This window comes from Eptesicus fuscus, chromosome 5 (genome assembly GCF_027574615.1).
Source record: "Eptesicus fuscus isolate TK198812 chromosome 5, DD_ASM_mEF_20220401, whole genome shotgun sequence".
Lineage (NCBI taxonomy): Eukaryota > Metazoa > Chordata > Mammalia > Chiroptera > Vespertilionidae > Eptesicus > Eptesicus fuscus.
Window position 1 is genome coordinate 38830041 of NC_072477.1, and position 14062 is coordinate 38844102.

The 14062-nt window shown below is 41.9% G+C and overlaps 1 protein-coding gene across 7 annotated transcripts in view; it reads left to right on the forward strand.

Moving 5' to 3' along the window:
• The window catches only part of DDHD1 (DDHD domain containing 1), a 101417-nt gene that overhangs the window by 42956 nt on the left and 44399 nt on the right, over positions 1 to 14062 (forward strand). For all 7 annotated transcript variants that reach the window (XM_028141743.2, XM_028141739.2, XM_028141742.2 and 4 more), the window contains one exon: positions 9230 to 9336. In XM_028141743.2, coding sequence (XP_027997544.2) covers positions 9230 to 9336 — 107 coding nt within the window. The remainder of the gene's footprint in view (positions 1 to 9229; positions 9337 to 14062) is intronic.

Genomic DNA, 14062 nt, shown 5'->3' on the forward strand with positions numbered 1-14062 from the left:
CAATAAAATATTACAGTTGACCCTTGACCCTTGCACAGCACAAGGGTTAGGTGCTCTGATGTCCTTTGCTATTGAATATCTGTGTATAACTTCAGTTGGCCCTCCATGTAGAAAGAGTCCCAACCGCCAAAACCGGTTTGGCTCAGTGAATAGAGCGTCGGCCTGCGGACTCAAAGGTTCCGGGTTCTATTCCGGTCAAGGGCAGGTACCTTGATTGTGGGCACATCCCCAATAGGGGGTGTGTAAGAGGCAGCTGATCGATGTTTCTCTCTCATCGATGTTTCTAACTCTCTATCCCTCTCTCTTCCGCTCTGTAAAAAATCAATAAAATATATTAAAAATATATATATATAAAAAAAAAGAAAGAAAGAGTCCCAACCACCGGTTGATCCTTGAACAACATGGCTTTGAACTGTGTAGGTCAGTGATGGGCAACCTTTTGAGCTTGGTGTGTCAAACTTTGCCAAAAAACTGAGCATAACTCGGGTAGTGTGTCACTTTGAGGAAAAAACATTATTTCGCAAATGTTTCATCCTCAGGAGCAGCAAATGTTTCATCCTCGGCATGCGGCCGCCTCAGCGGCCACGTGTCATCAGAAATGGCTACGCGTGTCAGTGCCGACACGCATGTCATAGGTTCGCCATCACTGGTGTAGGTCAATTGAAAAAAACCTGCATATAAGTACAATTGAGCAGTTCAAACTGGTGTTGTTCCAGGGCCAACTATATTATGTTGTAAATAATGCCTTTTAAAATATATTAAAAATGAAGAAATACTTTTTAACAAATAGAATTGGGATAGCTAGATAACAATATGGATAAAAATAAAATTGGGTTCATTTTTCACACTAAGATAAATTTGAATTAGATCACATTTAAACGTAAGAAATGAAACCATACAAGTATTGTGAATTTAAAAGATAGGGTTGAGGGGAGTTGGAATTCTTCTGCACCTTAGGAATAGAGAAAAACTGTCTTAACTATGACTTGATCCAGAAGCAATAAGGAAAAATATCGATAAATATTAAATCATCCCAAAGAAGCCATATGGCAAAACATAGACAAACTGAGAGAAAACATCTGCAACTTATATCACAGATGAACAGTTAATATCTAGAACTTCTAAAAATAAAAGAAATAATGTCTAACCACCTTACAGAAAAACGAGCTAAAGATGTGATCAGCCAGTTCCCAGAAAAGGAAATGCTCAACCATGCTCATAAAATGTATGTTAAAATTACATAAGATGTCATTTCTTGACTATTAGATTAGCAAAAACCCAAAATTTGACAGTATACTCTTTTGGCCAGGCTGTGGGTAATAGGCATTAACATACTTCTAGTGAAAAACAATGGAGGAGAGTGTATATGGCAATATCTTTCAAAATTATAGGTATACTAGAGGCCCGATGCACGAAGATTCATGCAAGAATGGGCCTTCCTTCCCCTCGCTGCCGGCACCACTTTGCTCTGGCCTGGAGCCGCCTTTCTGCCTTTGCTCCAGCCCGGAACTGCCTTTCCACCTTCCCACGCTGCCCAGAGGTCCAGAGCTGCTGGGGTGGCGATGACACAAGTGTCCCGCCCTGCCCCTAGCCGCTGGGCACCTGTGTATGCAAATTAACCCACCATCTTTGTTGGGTTAATTTGCAAAATCCTGATTGGCTGGTGGGCGTCGCGAAGGTATAGACAATTTGCATCTTGCTCTTTTATTAGTGTAAATGCATTTGTCCTTTGACCCAGCAAACTTACATCTTTTCTTTTTTTTAATTTATCTTTATTGTTGAAAGTACCCAGAAAACCTACTTCTAAGTCAAAGATATTATCAGCAAAAATACAAAAGAACTCTGGCCGGTTTTGCTTAGTGGTTAGAGCATCAACCCATGGACCAAAGAGTCGCGGGTTCAATTCCCAGTCAAAGTCATCTACCTCAATTTCAGGCTCAATTCCTGCCCCAGGTCAGGGCCCATGTGGGAGGCAACCAGTTGATGTCTCTCACATCGATATTTCTCTCTCTTTCCCTCCTACTATCCCTTCCTCTCTCTCCCTTCCTTCTTTCTTTCCACTCTCTAATAATCAATGGAAAAATATCCTTGGGTGAGGATTTAAAAAATATATACAAAAAGATATATGCACAAGGCTATTCATTGCAAATGTTCAGCAGTAAGAGATTGGTTGATAAACTACAACTATTTAATATATGATGATAAACTATGCATTTATAAAGCACAATGAAGAAAATATCTATATTTTTATGGTTCTTTGAAAATATTCACAAAAGTGAGAAACCTCTAGCTAGATTATACAAGAATAAAAAGAAAATTTAAATTACTAAAATCAGGAGTGAAAGAGGGGACTTTACAGAATTCAAAAGGATTATAAGGGAATGCTATGCACAATTCTATGTCAACAAATTAGATAACTTAGATGAAGTGGACAAATTTCTAGAAAGACGCAAGCTGACAAACTGATATGGTAGTAAGTAACAAGAAATAGAAAATCTAAATTGACCTTTAACAAGTAAAACATTTGAATTCATAATAAAAAATTTCTTCCAAAACACAAAAAAGCTCAAGACCAGATGACTTTACTGTGAATTCTACAAAACATTAAAAAAAGACTTAGCAACAATTCTTCACAAACTCTCCAAAAAATAGAAGACAGAAGACTTCCCAGCTCATTCTATGAAGCCAGTATTATCCTAATACCAAAACCAGATAAAGACATCACAAGGATGGGGGAACACTATAGACCAATAATCCCTATGAATAAAAATAAATATCACTTATGAACACAAAAAATTTTAACCAAATACCAGCAACATGTAAAGAGGATTATACACTACTAGAGGCCCAGTGCATGAAATTTGTACATGGGTAGAGGGGGAGTCCCTCAGCCTGGCCTGCGCCCTCTCACAATCTGGGACCTCTTGGTTAGGGTCCCTAGGCCTGGCCAGCAATCAGGGCCTATCTGGGCTTTCCTTTTCCCGGCTGGTGGCTGGCAGCTGGCCCCACCCCTACCGCTGCCACTGCTTGCCATCTGTGTGGCATTACCCCCCCGCCACCGTTCACCTCCCTCTGCGGGCGACAAGCAGGTGTGATCACTTGGCTGGCCTGGGCCTCCCTCTGCGGGGTGATCACTGGTTGGCCCTGCACACCCACCATAGCTTCACTGGTCAGTGGACTGGGCCGCTCTCTTTGGGGTGATTCATCGCGGGGCTCCATGATTGATCACCCAGCAGAGGGAGGCCCTGCCCACCTGACTGGGGTTCCATGACCGATTGCTGTGCAGAGAGTGGCCTGGGCCTCCCTCTTTGGAGTAATCACTAAGGCCCCCCCCCCGACCATCGATCGCCCTGCAGAGGGTGGCCTGGGCCTCCCTCTGCAGGGTGATCATGGGGCAATGGTGGGGCCCCCGGAATAATCACATCATGCCCACCTTGCCTGGCCTGGTGCCAGTGTGTGTCATAGAATGGTTGTCCGGAAGGTCGTCCAAACAGTTGTTCTGCTGTTCGGTAGTTGGGTCAATTTGCACATTATGCTTTTATTATTATAGATGGCCAAGTGGGATTTATCCCAGAAATGCAAGATTGGTTCAACATTTAAAAGAATCAAAACAAGAGTACTACACCACATTAACAGAGCAAAAGGAAAAATAGACACATGTGGCTTAACTAGAAGTAAAAGGAAATTTCCTTGATCTGATAAAGAGCATCTATAAGTCCACAACTAACATTATACTTTAACAGCAAAAGACTGAAAGCTTTCTCCCAAGATCAAGAACAAAACAAAGGTATTTCCTCCTATCACTTTCATTCAACCTTGTACTATAGATTTAAACCTGGGCAATTAGGCAAAAAACAATATAAAAGATATCCAGGTTAGAAAGGAAGAAATAAAACTGTTTACAGATGAAATTATCTTATATATAGGAAATCTTAAGGAATTCACAATACTACCTAATAAAAGAGTAGTATGCAAATTAACCATCACTGCTACACCCACAAGCCACGCCCACAAGCCAATCAGAGCGAGTATGCAAATAAACCCAACCAAGATGGCTACAGCAACAGAGAGCAGGAGGGAGGCTTGGGTTTCCCCAGCAATGGAGGAAGCCAAGCTTTCCGCCTGCCCTTGCCGGCCTAAGCCTCCACTCAAGACTACAAAGTTTCAATTATAGAAGGTAAACAAATCCAAATAGAAATGGCGGCAGCCATGGAGCTGGAAAGAGCGGGAGGCTAGGGTTGCCCCTGGCAATGGAAGAAGCAAAGCTTTCCGCATACCCTGGCCAGCCCAGGCCTCCACTCAAGGCTACAAAGTTTCAATTATAGAAGGTAAATAAACCCCAACAGAAATGGCTGCCACCACGGAGTGAGCAGGAAGCTTGGCTCCGCTCCAGGCTACAAAGTTTCAATTGTAGAAGGTAAATAAATCCCAGATACCAGGGCCTCTTCCTGGGTCGCCAGGGGGCATGGCCGGCCTGCATCATTCCAACACACAAGATGGCTGCCCCCATGTGGTCAAAGATCCTGCCTCCATTTGGACACACGATGGCCAGCAGGGGAGGGCAGTTGGGAGGCACCAGGCATGCAAGGGAGGGCCGTTGACAGGGACCAGGCCTGCAAGGGAGGGCAGTTGGAGGCGATCAACCCTGCAGGGGAGGGCAGTTAGGGGTGACCAGGCTGGCAGAGGAGGGAAGTTGGGGGCAAACGGGCTTGCAGGGGAGCGGTTAGACATCAATCAGACTGGCATGGGAGTGGTTAGGTGATGATCAGGCTGGCAGGCAGAAGCAGTTAGGGGCAATCAGGAAGGCAGGCAGGCAAGCAGTTGGGAGCCAGCAGTCCTGGATTGTGAGAGGGATGTCCGACTGCCCGTTTAGGCCCGATCCTTAAATGGGCAGTCGGACATCCCTCGAGGGGTCCCAGATTGGAGAGGGTGCAGGTTGGGCTGAGGGACACCCCCCGCCCCCATGCACGAATTTCATGCACCGGGCCTCTAGTACAACTATAAAGGCTAAGAAATGAACTCAGCAAAGTTACAGGATACAAGATCAATATACAAAAATCAATTGTATTTATACACTAGCATTGAACAAACTGAAAATTAAATTAAGAAAGTATTTCCACTTACAGTTAGCATCAAAAAGAATAAAATACTTAGGGATATGTATTACAAAAGAAGTGGAAGATTTGCACACTGAAAACTATAATATGTCATTGAAAGGAATTAAAGAAGACCTAAATAAATGAAAATGGCAACCCATGATTGTACCTTAGAACATTTAGTGTTAAGATGGTAGTACTTCCCAAATTGACCTACAAAGTCGTCAAAATCCCACTAGTCTTTTTTGCACAAATTGACAAGCTGATCCTGAAATTCACATAGAAAGGCAAGGGACCCAGAACAGCCCACACTGTCTTGAAAAAGAACAAAGGGAGAACTCACACTTCCCAATTTTGTAACTTGCTACAAAGCTGTAGTATCAAGACATTGTGGTTCTGGCTGATAAAAAGATAGAACAATGGAGTAGAATTGAGAATTCCATTGATTTTTTTTTTAATTTCTTTATTGATTAAGGTGTCACATATTTGTCCTCATCCCCCCATTCCCATCCCACACCCCTCCCCACGGATGCCCCAACCCCCTGTTGAGCTTAACCATTGGATAGGCTCATATGCATGCACACAAGTCCTTTGGTTGATCTCTCCCCCCTCCCCCCACCCTCCCCTATCCTCCCTCTGAGGCCCGATAGTCCGATCGATGCCTCCTTGTTTCTGGTTCTGTTCTTGTTCCTCAGTCTATGTTGTTCATCATTTCCCCAAGATGAGCGAGATCATGTGTCACTAGATATATACTTATAAGAACTGAATGTGAGACGAGCAATAATAGTTATGCTGACAGGCAAATGAGTCAGTCTGTAGTGAGTTTCTTTCTGGACCAACAGTTCTTTTGAGACCCAATTTCAATGTCCACCAGTTCCTTATGTGTACATGTCAGCACTGACCCCTCAGCTCTGGATGGTGGACAAATGGTGGTAACGGAGGTCCGACTCCCTCTGGTTTGGTCTCGGCCGGACCCAGGGGCACGTGGCCTCACCCAGACCCAGGGGGCGCGTGGCCTCACCCGGGCCCGGGACCCAGCCTCACCCGGATCCAGGGGCACACGGCCCCACCCGGACCCAGGATCCGGCTTCACCCATACCCAGGGGCGCAAGACCTCACCCAGACCCAGGGGCACATGGCCTCACCCGGGCCCAGGGACCCAGCCTCATCCGGGTCCAGTGGCGCGTGGTCTCACCCGGACCCAGGGGCACGTGGCCTCACCCGGGCCCAGGGACCCAGCCTCACCCGGGTCCTGGGGCGCAAGGCCTCACCTGGACCCAGGGGCGCGTGGCCTCACCCGGGCCCAGGGACCCAGCCTCTCCCAGACTCAGGGGCGCGTGGCCTCACCCGGACCTAGGTGCGAGAGGCCTCACCCGGATCCAGGAACACATGGCCTCACCCGGACCCGGGGGCACATCCATTGATTTTTTATAAGAGTGCTAAAATGATTCAATGAGGAAAGAATGGCCTTTTAACAAATGGTACATGACATCAAAACTAGAAGCCATAAAAGAAAAAAATACATAAATTGGATTTGTCAAAATTTAAAACTTGTTCTTCAACAAACACTATTGAAACAGTGAAGACAACCCACAAAATGGGAGAAATATTTGCAAATTATATATCTGATAAGGGTCTAGCATCTAGGATATTTGAAGAACTCTTAATTCAACAGTAAAAGGAACGGCCCAATTTTTTAAATGGGTAAAGGATTTGAATAAACGTTTGTCCAAATAATTATACAAATTGCCCATAATTATAAAGGCAATGTTTTTATTAAAATGCATTTCATTTTCAAAATTGAGCTATCAGCTGTTAAAGTGTATATATATATATTTTTGGGACATCCTGTATATATAAAACCTAACAAACCAGTATTTTGAAAATTGTTAATAAAAGGGAAAAATTAACCATTTATCTTGCCGTTTTTGTGAAACTATTTGGGTATACCACAATATAGATAAATATCTGATGTGAGGAATTTTATTTTTAGAAGTATAAGGAGTTATAGCATTTAAAAGTACCCAAGCACCTTTTTCCAACCATAATAAACTAATGAATCTAATCAGTGGACATCAGCCAGCATCACCAAAAAGAGAGAAAACCAGATGTATGTACCTGTGGAATAGTAGTCTTGTCAAAACAGTAGAATTTGAATCAGAGCAAACCCTTATATCTCACTACCAAATTACAGGAAATAGGGAACAAAGAACAAGTAACACCATGGAGATGCAGTCATTAAAAATCAGACTCTGAGAAACTACAGGATATTAAAAAAATTACAAAGCAAAAGAGAGAGAGGAACCTACAGATTAAAAGCCATCTGCCAATTATAATGCATGGATTGTATTTGGAGCTCAATTTAACCAAGTGTAAAAAAAATATTTTCAGGGTTATTATAAATGTTAACGTTTATAATTTGAGAAAAGGGGACCACTGAACTATATATTTGCCGAAATAGTTTATTTGATACAATAGTACTGAATGGGTTATGTTTTCCTTATATTTTAGAAACAAATACTAATCTACAGGTGAGATAATGTGATAGCTGGGATTTACAAAGTATTATGGAGGAAAAGTGCTACTCTAAAGGAGTTTGAGGGGATAGAATTATTCTTTTTTCCCCCAGAGTTCAGCTTTTTATTAAGTATGTTATAAAAGACGTTTGTTTAGTCAAAAAGACCAAAGCCCATGTCAGACTCCTCAGATTCTTCTTTCTTTGCTTCCACTTTCTTCTCTTCAGTGGGGCAACAATGGTGGAGGGGGCAGGACCTCCTTCTGGTGCAGCACTACTGCTGGGGCAGGTCCACCAGCCCTTGCTGCAAAGGAGGCTCCCAGTGTTGACATTAGTCAGAGCCTTTGCAAACAAGCCTGGCCAGAAAGGTTCAACATTTACACCAGCTGTTTTAATGAGGGCATTGATCTTATCCTCCATCATTGGCACTTCATATGCAGGCGAGCTCTGAGACCAGGCCATGGAGCCAGCAAGTGCTGGGTGAGCACAGCCAGGAGCAGTGCTGGTCCCCAGATGAAGGGAGGGCCTCACCCCAACTCGGCCTTAGTGCTTCCAAAGGACCAAGCACTTACCAGCATCTGGGGAAAGGGGGCGATAGATTTATTCTGTATCTTGATTGTGATGGTGCTATCCACAAGATTAGCAGACATTTGGTCCACAACCAAAGGTTTTTGATATTTGCACCTGTCCAAAACGCCCATGGAGACTTTTGGTCCACGCCGATCCATCTAGGCTACCTAGGCAAGGAGAGGTATTGTTGGCATACAGTCACACGCAATTATCCTATATAATAAAAGCCTAATATGCTAAGTGTCCGATCGTCTGGTTGGCCGTTCAACCAATCAAAGTGTAATATGTTTTGAGGAGGGGAGGTTGATGACAAATATGTGATACCTTAATCAATAAAGTAATTTTTAAAAAACAAAAAAACAACAGTGTAATATGTTAATGATATGCTAAGACTGCTCAACCCCTTGCTAGACGTGTACTGACCACCAGAGAGAAGATGCTCTGACCGGTAGGTGAGCTTGCTACTGGGGTCCGGCTGATCAGGACTGAGCAAGACGGGCCGGACATGCCCTCCTGGGGTCCCTCCACAGCTGGCCAACCTCCCATATCCCTCCCTGGCCCTGATCATGCACCAGTGAGGTCCCTTGGCCTGGACTGTGCCCTCTTGCAATCCAGGATCCCACAGGCGATGTTGGAGAGCCGGTTTCGGCCCAATCCTACAGGACAGGCCAAGGGACCCCACTGGTGGACCCCACTGGTGCACAAAATTGTGCACCGGGCCTCTAGTTGAATTAATAAAACATGATATATCTTTTATGTATTAATCCTATAAACCAAAAGCATAAATAAGTGCTATGGGCTGTTAAGCCCAGCTGCATTGTCTTAAGCATGGACATTTTGGATAGGACCAAATATGAAGGAACATTTGGCATGGACAGAATATGCTTTGAAATGAACTATTGTATAGTATAGTGGTAATTAAAACATAATTGGTTGTGGTTATAAGCAAGTTTAAGTGTTATAATTAAAAACATTTTATACCGTATAATTACATTTGTGAAGTTACTCTGATAAAGTTTTGTTTTGTTTTCATTTTGTTGTTTTTTAGGATGAGAGAGGCTGCTAGAAAAATAGAAGAAAGACATTTTTCCAACCATGCAACACATGTTGAATTTCTGCCTGTTGAGTGGCGGTCAAAACTTACTCTTGATGGAGGTACATTATGTTTAAAACTTAAATGATTTGGCCCTGTCCAGTATGGCTCAGTGATAGAGCACTGGCCCACACACCAAAGGGTCAAGGGTTCGATTCCTGGTCAAGGTCCATCCCAGGCCAGAGTCAGGCACATATAGGAGGCAGCCAATCAGTGTGTCTTTCACATCAATGTTTCTCTCTGTCTCTCCCCCTTCCTTCCACTCTTTCTAAAAAATCAATGGAAAAATATCCTCAGGTGAGGATTAACAAATGATTTAGCCAATGGCAACAGGGTGATGCTCATTGGGAACAAAGGGTCTTTATTTAGTTGTCTTGAGGTATATTCATTCTTTGTTTTAGATCACTTAAGAAAATAAAACCCATTGATTTTAAAAATAGTTATATACCGACTTAGGAGCACCATATAGATTTCACATATAGCAGTTTCCATGCATGCCCTCTGGACTGGGGAGGGGGGAGGAGGGTGGGGGTGAATGGTATGTGGATAGAACAAAATGTTTTCTATAGTTTTTGACAAAAAAGTTATTTGTCTATTTTTAGAAGTCCAGTGCACTATCCATTACACAGTGGAGCCACCTAACTTGTTAATACACTTAAAACATATTGTCACAATTCTTTTTTTTTTTTTTTATTGATTTCAGAGAGGAAAAGAGAAATAGAAACATCAATGAGAGAATCATTGATCAGCTGCACACCCCCTACTGGGGATCGAACCCGCCACCTGGGCATGTGCCCTTGATCTGAATCGAACCCAGGACCCTTCAGTCCACGGGGCCGACACTCTATCCACTGAGCCAAATCAGCTAGGGTACAATTCTTATGAGCTTACATTCTCTTCCTAATAATTTTCCTTCCCTATATTTGGAAGGTAAAATATCAGGTTTTTTGTTTTGTTGTTTTTCTTACATTCCCTGGGCTGGTAATATTTAAGTAAATCATGTTTATTTCCTTCTTGAAGAATTGTTAGCCAAAATACATATTTTAAACAAAAATGTATCCTTTCAGTATGAAAACCATTAAAATAGAATGTTTAGGTTATTTACATCACCTGGAAATGAGAGAATTATACTAGATACAATAGCAACTGCCATTTGTGCTGCCTTTATACTGTGTGCCTGGCACTTTGCAATTCATTTTTCATGGAGTATCTCAATTTTCTCACAAATATATGAAATAACTACATTATTTTGTCTGTTTTAATGTTAAGGAAACTGAAACTCAGTAAAAGGTGAATTTACCTAAGAATAGTAAGCAGAGTCTAGCTTTGTTTGTTGCCAGAGCCCTGATTCATTCACATTGCTAAACTGCCTCCCTGGATGATTTTCAAGTCAGATTCTGTCTCATAGGCAAGAATGTCAGTTATAGCTAATAGACCAAAATGGCATCAAAAGTTGCAATAACTATAAAACAAAAATGCTAGTGATCAAAGAAGACTTCATATCAGCAATAGCTCATATGTAAAAATTGTAGTGTAAAAATACTATCTTTTGGGCTTTTCCCACTCATTTAGATAAGTTTCTTGGGCTAGTCAGGAATTCATAGATGAATTCATGTTTAATAAAACCCTCAAAAGTTAGTAATTTTTTATTGGGGGGTGAGGGCATGTATGGGAGTTGGGTGGGGGGGCAATGGTAAGATATGTACACATATAATACCTTAATAATTATATTTATATATATATATATATATACACACATATTTATATATATATATATTTTATTTTTTTTTTTAAAGAACAGTAACTTGCCTAAGGTCACATGGTGCTGAGGATCTGGATATAAATCTGAGTGCTGGACTCCAATGTCCACAGTATTTTCATCACACCACATTGCCAACAACCCTTATTTGATTTATCTGTAGAACTGCAATAAAAGCAGCAGCCAACTTGCCTCTTGGGGAATTTAATGGCAAATCTGTGTTTTCCTAATAACAGCTTTGTTGAGGTGTAATTCTCATACCATAAAATTCACCTTTTAAAGTATAAAAAAAAAGTTTGTAATTTTTTTGTTAGATTTAAATTATTAAGATAGAATCTTGAAGGTGGCATTATTCTGAGTGAAAGAAGCTAAAGGAAAAACACCACTCGCTATTCTCAATATTTCTGACACCAAATAAAGGTGTGGCGGGGGAGTGATTATCTACCAATTGCCTAATTCTTAGTGCACACCAACTGGGTGTCCAACAATTTAACTCATTTATTATACTACCCAGATATAGCACAGACAGATTAAAGGCACAGTACCACAAGACTCCCCTCACTTCAGATGCCAATCACAAGTCCCAGATTGATGCCTGCTATAAATTGGGAGGGAGGTCCTATGACCCCATCCTGAGGTTTAATTTACTAGATCTACTTAAAAAAATTCAGGAAACATTTACTTATATTTACTGGTCTAAAGGATATTACAAAGAATATAGATGGCCCTAGCCAGTTTGGTTCAGTGGATAGAGCATTGGCCTGCAGACTGAAGGGTCTTGGCTTGATTCTGGTCAAGGGCACATACATCAGTTGCAGGCTCCATTCCCACCCCTGGTAGGGGCATGTGTAGGAGGCAGCCAGTCAATGTGTTTCTCTCACATCAGTGTTTCTCTCTCTCTCTCCCCCTCTTCACTCTCTCTAAAAATCAATGGGAAATAATCCTCAGGTAAGGATTAACAAAAAACAAATATGTGTGTGTGTATAGATATATATATATGTTCACCTATCTGGAAGTTCTCCAATCCCTGTTGTTTAGGGGTTTTATGGAGGTTCCATTATGTAGACATAATTGATTTAACTAATTGACTGGTGATGATTAACTCAGTGGACAGAAACTTCAACCCTCTACTTACATGATTGGTTCCTCTGGCAACCAGCCCCATCTTCCAAGATTCACCTCATTAGCATAAGCTTAAGTATAGTTGAAAGAGGCTTATTATTATTATGAATAATAAAAGACAAACCAGTCACCCCTATTACTCAGGAAATTACAAGGGTTTTAGGAATCTTGAGCTAGAAACCAGGGACAAAAACTATAAATATATGTTTATTGTTATACACAGTCTCACAGAAGCCAGTCTCAAAAGTTTACATACTTATGCTGCATTTATGTGGCATACTGGAAAAGGACAGAGAACATATCAGTGGATGCCAGGGTTTACGGGAAGGCTAGGGTTTGAATTAAAAAGGGCAGCATGTGGGAGTTTTTTAAGGTGATGAAACAGTCTGTATCCTAATCATGGTGATAGTTATGTAAAACCATATGTGCATTAAAATTAAGAGTTATTTGCCCTAGCCAGTTTGATTCAATGGATAGAGCATTGGCCTGCAGGCTGAAAGGTCCCAGGTTCAATTCCAGGCAAGGGCATGTACCTCTATTGCAGGCTTGATCCGTGGGGGAGGCAACCAATCAATGTGTCTCTTTCACATCAATGTTTTTCTTTCTCTGTTTCTCCCCCCTCCCTTCCACTCTCTCTAAAAAAGGAGTCAATGGAAAAATCTCCTCGGGTTAGGATTAACAATAACAACCACCAAAAACCCAAGAGTTGTTTTTACTGTTTGTAAATTTTTAAATAATGATAAAAGGTATTTTCCTATAGCAAACATCATTTTTAAGTTCCTAGAAATAAATCTAATAAAATATGTACATTTATATTAAAAATGAAAAAACTGTTAAAAGATATTAAATACAAGTTAAATAAATATAAAGATCATTTTCTTAGATTACATGACTCAATATCTTAGAGTTGTTAATTTTCCTAAATTGATTTATAGATTTCATGCACTTCTAATCAACATCCTAATAGAGTTTTTCCTGAAACTTTACAAGCTGATTCTAAAATTATTATAGAAGAGCAAAGGTTCCAAAATAACCAAGATACAGAACAAGAGGGAATGAGGGGAGTCATGTTGGCACAAGGATAGGCCAGTGCACTAGCCTAGAGACTCCCGAAAACAGACCTGATATATAACTGAGCTGATATTATAGATCAGTGGTTGGTAACGGTGACTCTCGAGCCACATGTGGCTCTTTGGCCCCTTGAGTATTCTAACGCCACTTCAAATTAGACACGCCCAGGCCGAAAACCGACTTCTGCGCATGGGCCACGAAGTTTCAATCGCACTGTACGTGTGCGCCCGCACGTGGTATTTTGTGGAAGAGCCGCATGTGTGCCGACCACTGTTCTAGAGCATTGGTGAAAGGATGGCCTGTTCCATAAATGGTACTTGGTAACTGGTTATTCTTTGAGAGGAGAGGGGAGTAAAAACAATCCCTACTTCACATTCCAAATGGATCAAATATATGTGAAAGCCAGGACTTTTTAAAGTATTAGAAAAATATAGGATTGTATCTCCTTAAGACAGGAAACACAACTACAAAGTAACATGGATAAACCTGATTAAAATTATCTCAGTTGACATCCTACCTAATAAAACAGTAATATGCAAATTGACCGCACCTTCGCTATGCCAAAGCCACGCCCACCAGCCAATCAGGGTGGGTATGCAAATTACCCAACAAAGATGGTGGTTAATTTGCATATGCTGAGGGAGGGAGGAGTGAAGACTGAAGACAACTTAGAAGGAAGAGGGAGGAAAAGCGGAAAGCAAGGTGGCTGCCAGAGGGAAAGCCCGGGCGGGGCGGAGCGTGGTGGGGTGGGGCGGGCGGCAGCGGTGCGGGGTGCAGGCGTGGTGGCTGCAACAGCGGCAGCACACGCGGCCGCAGCGGCTGCTTGAAGGATTCTT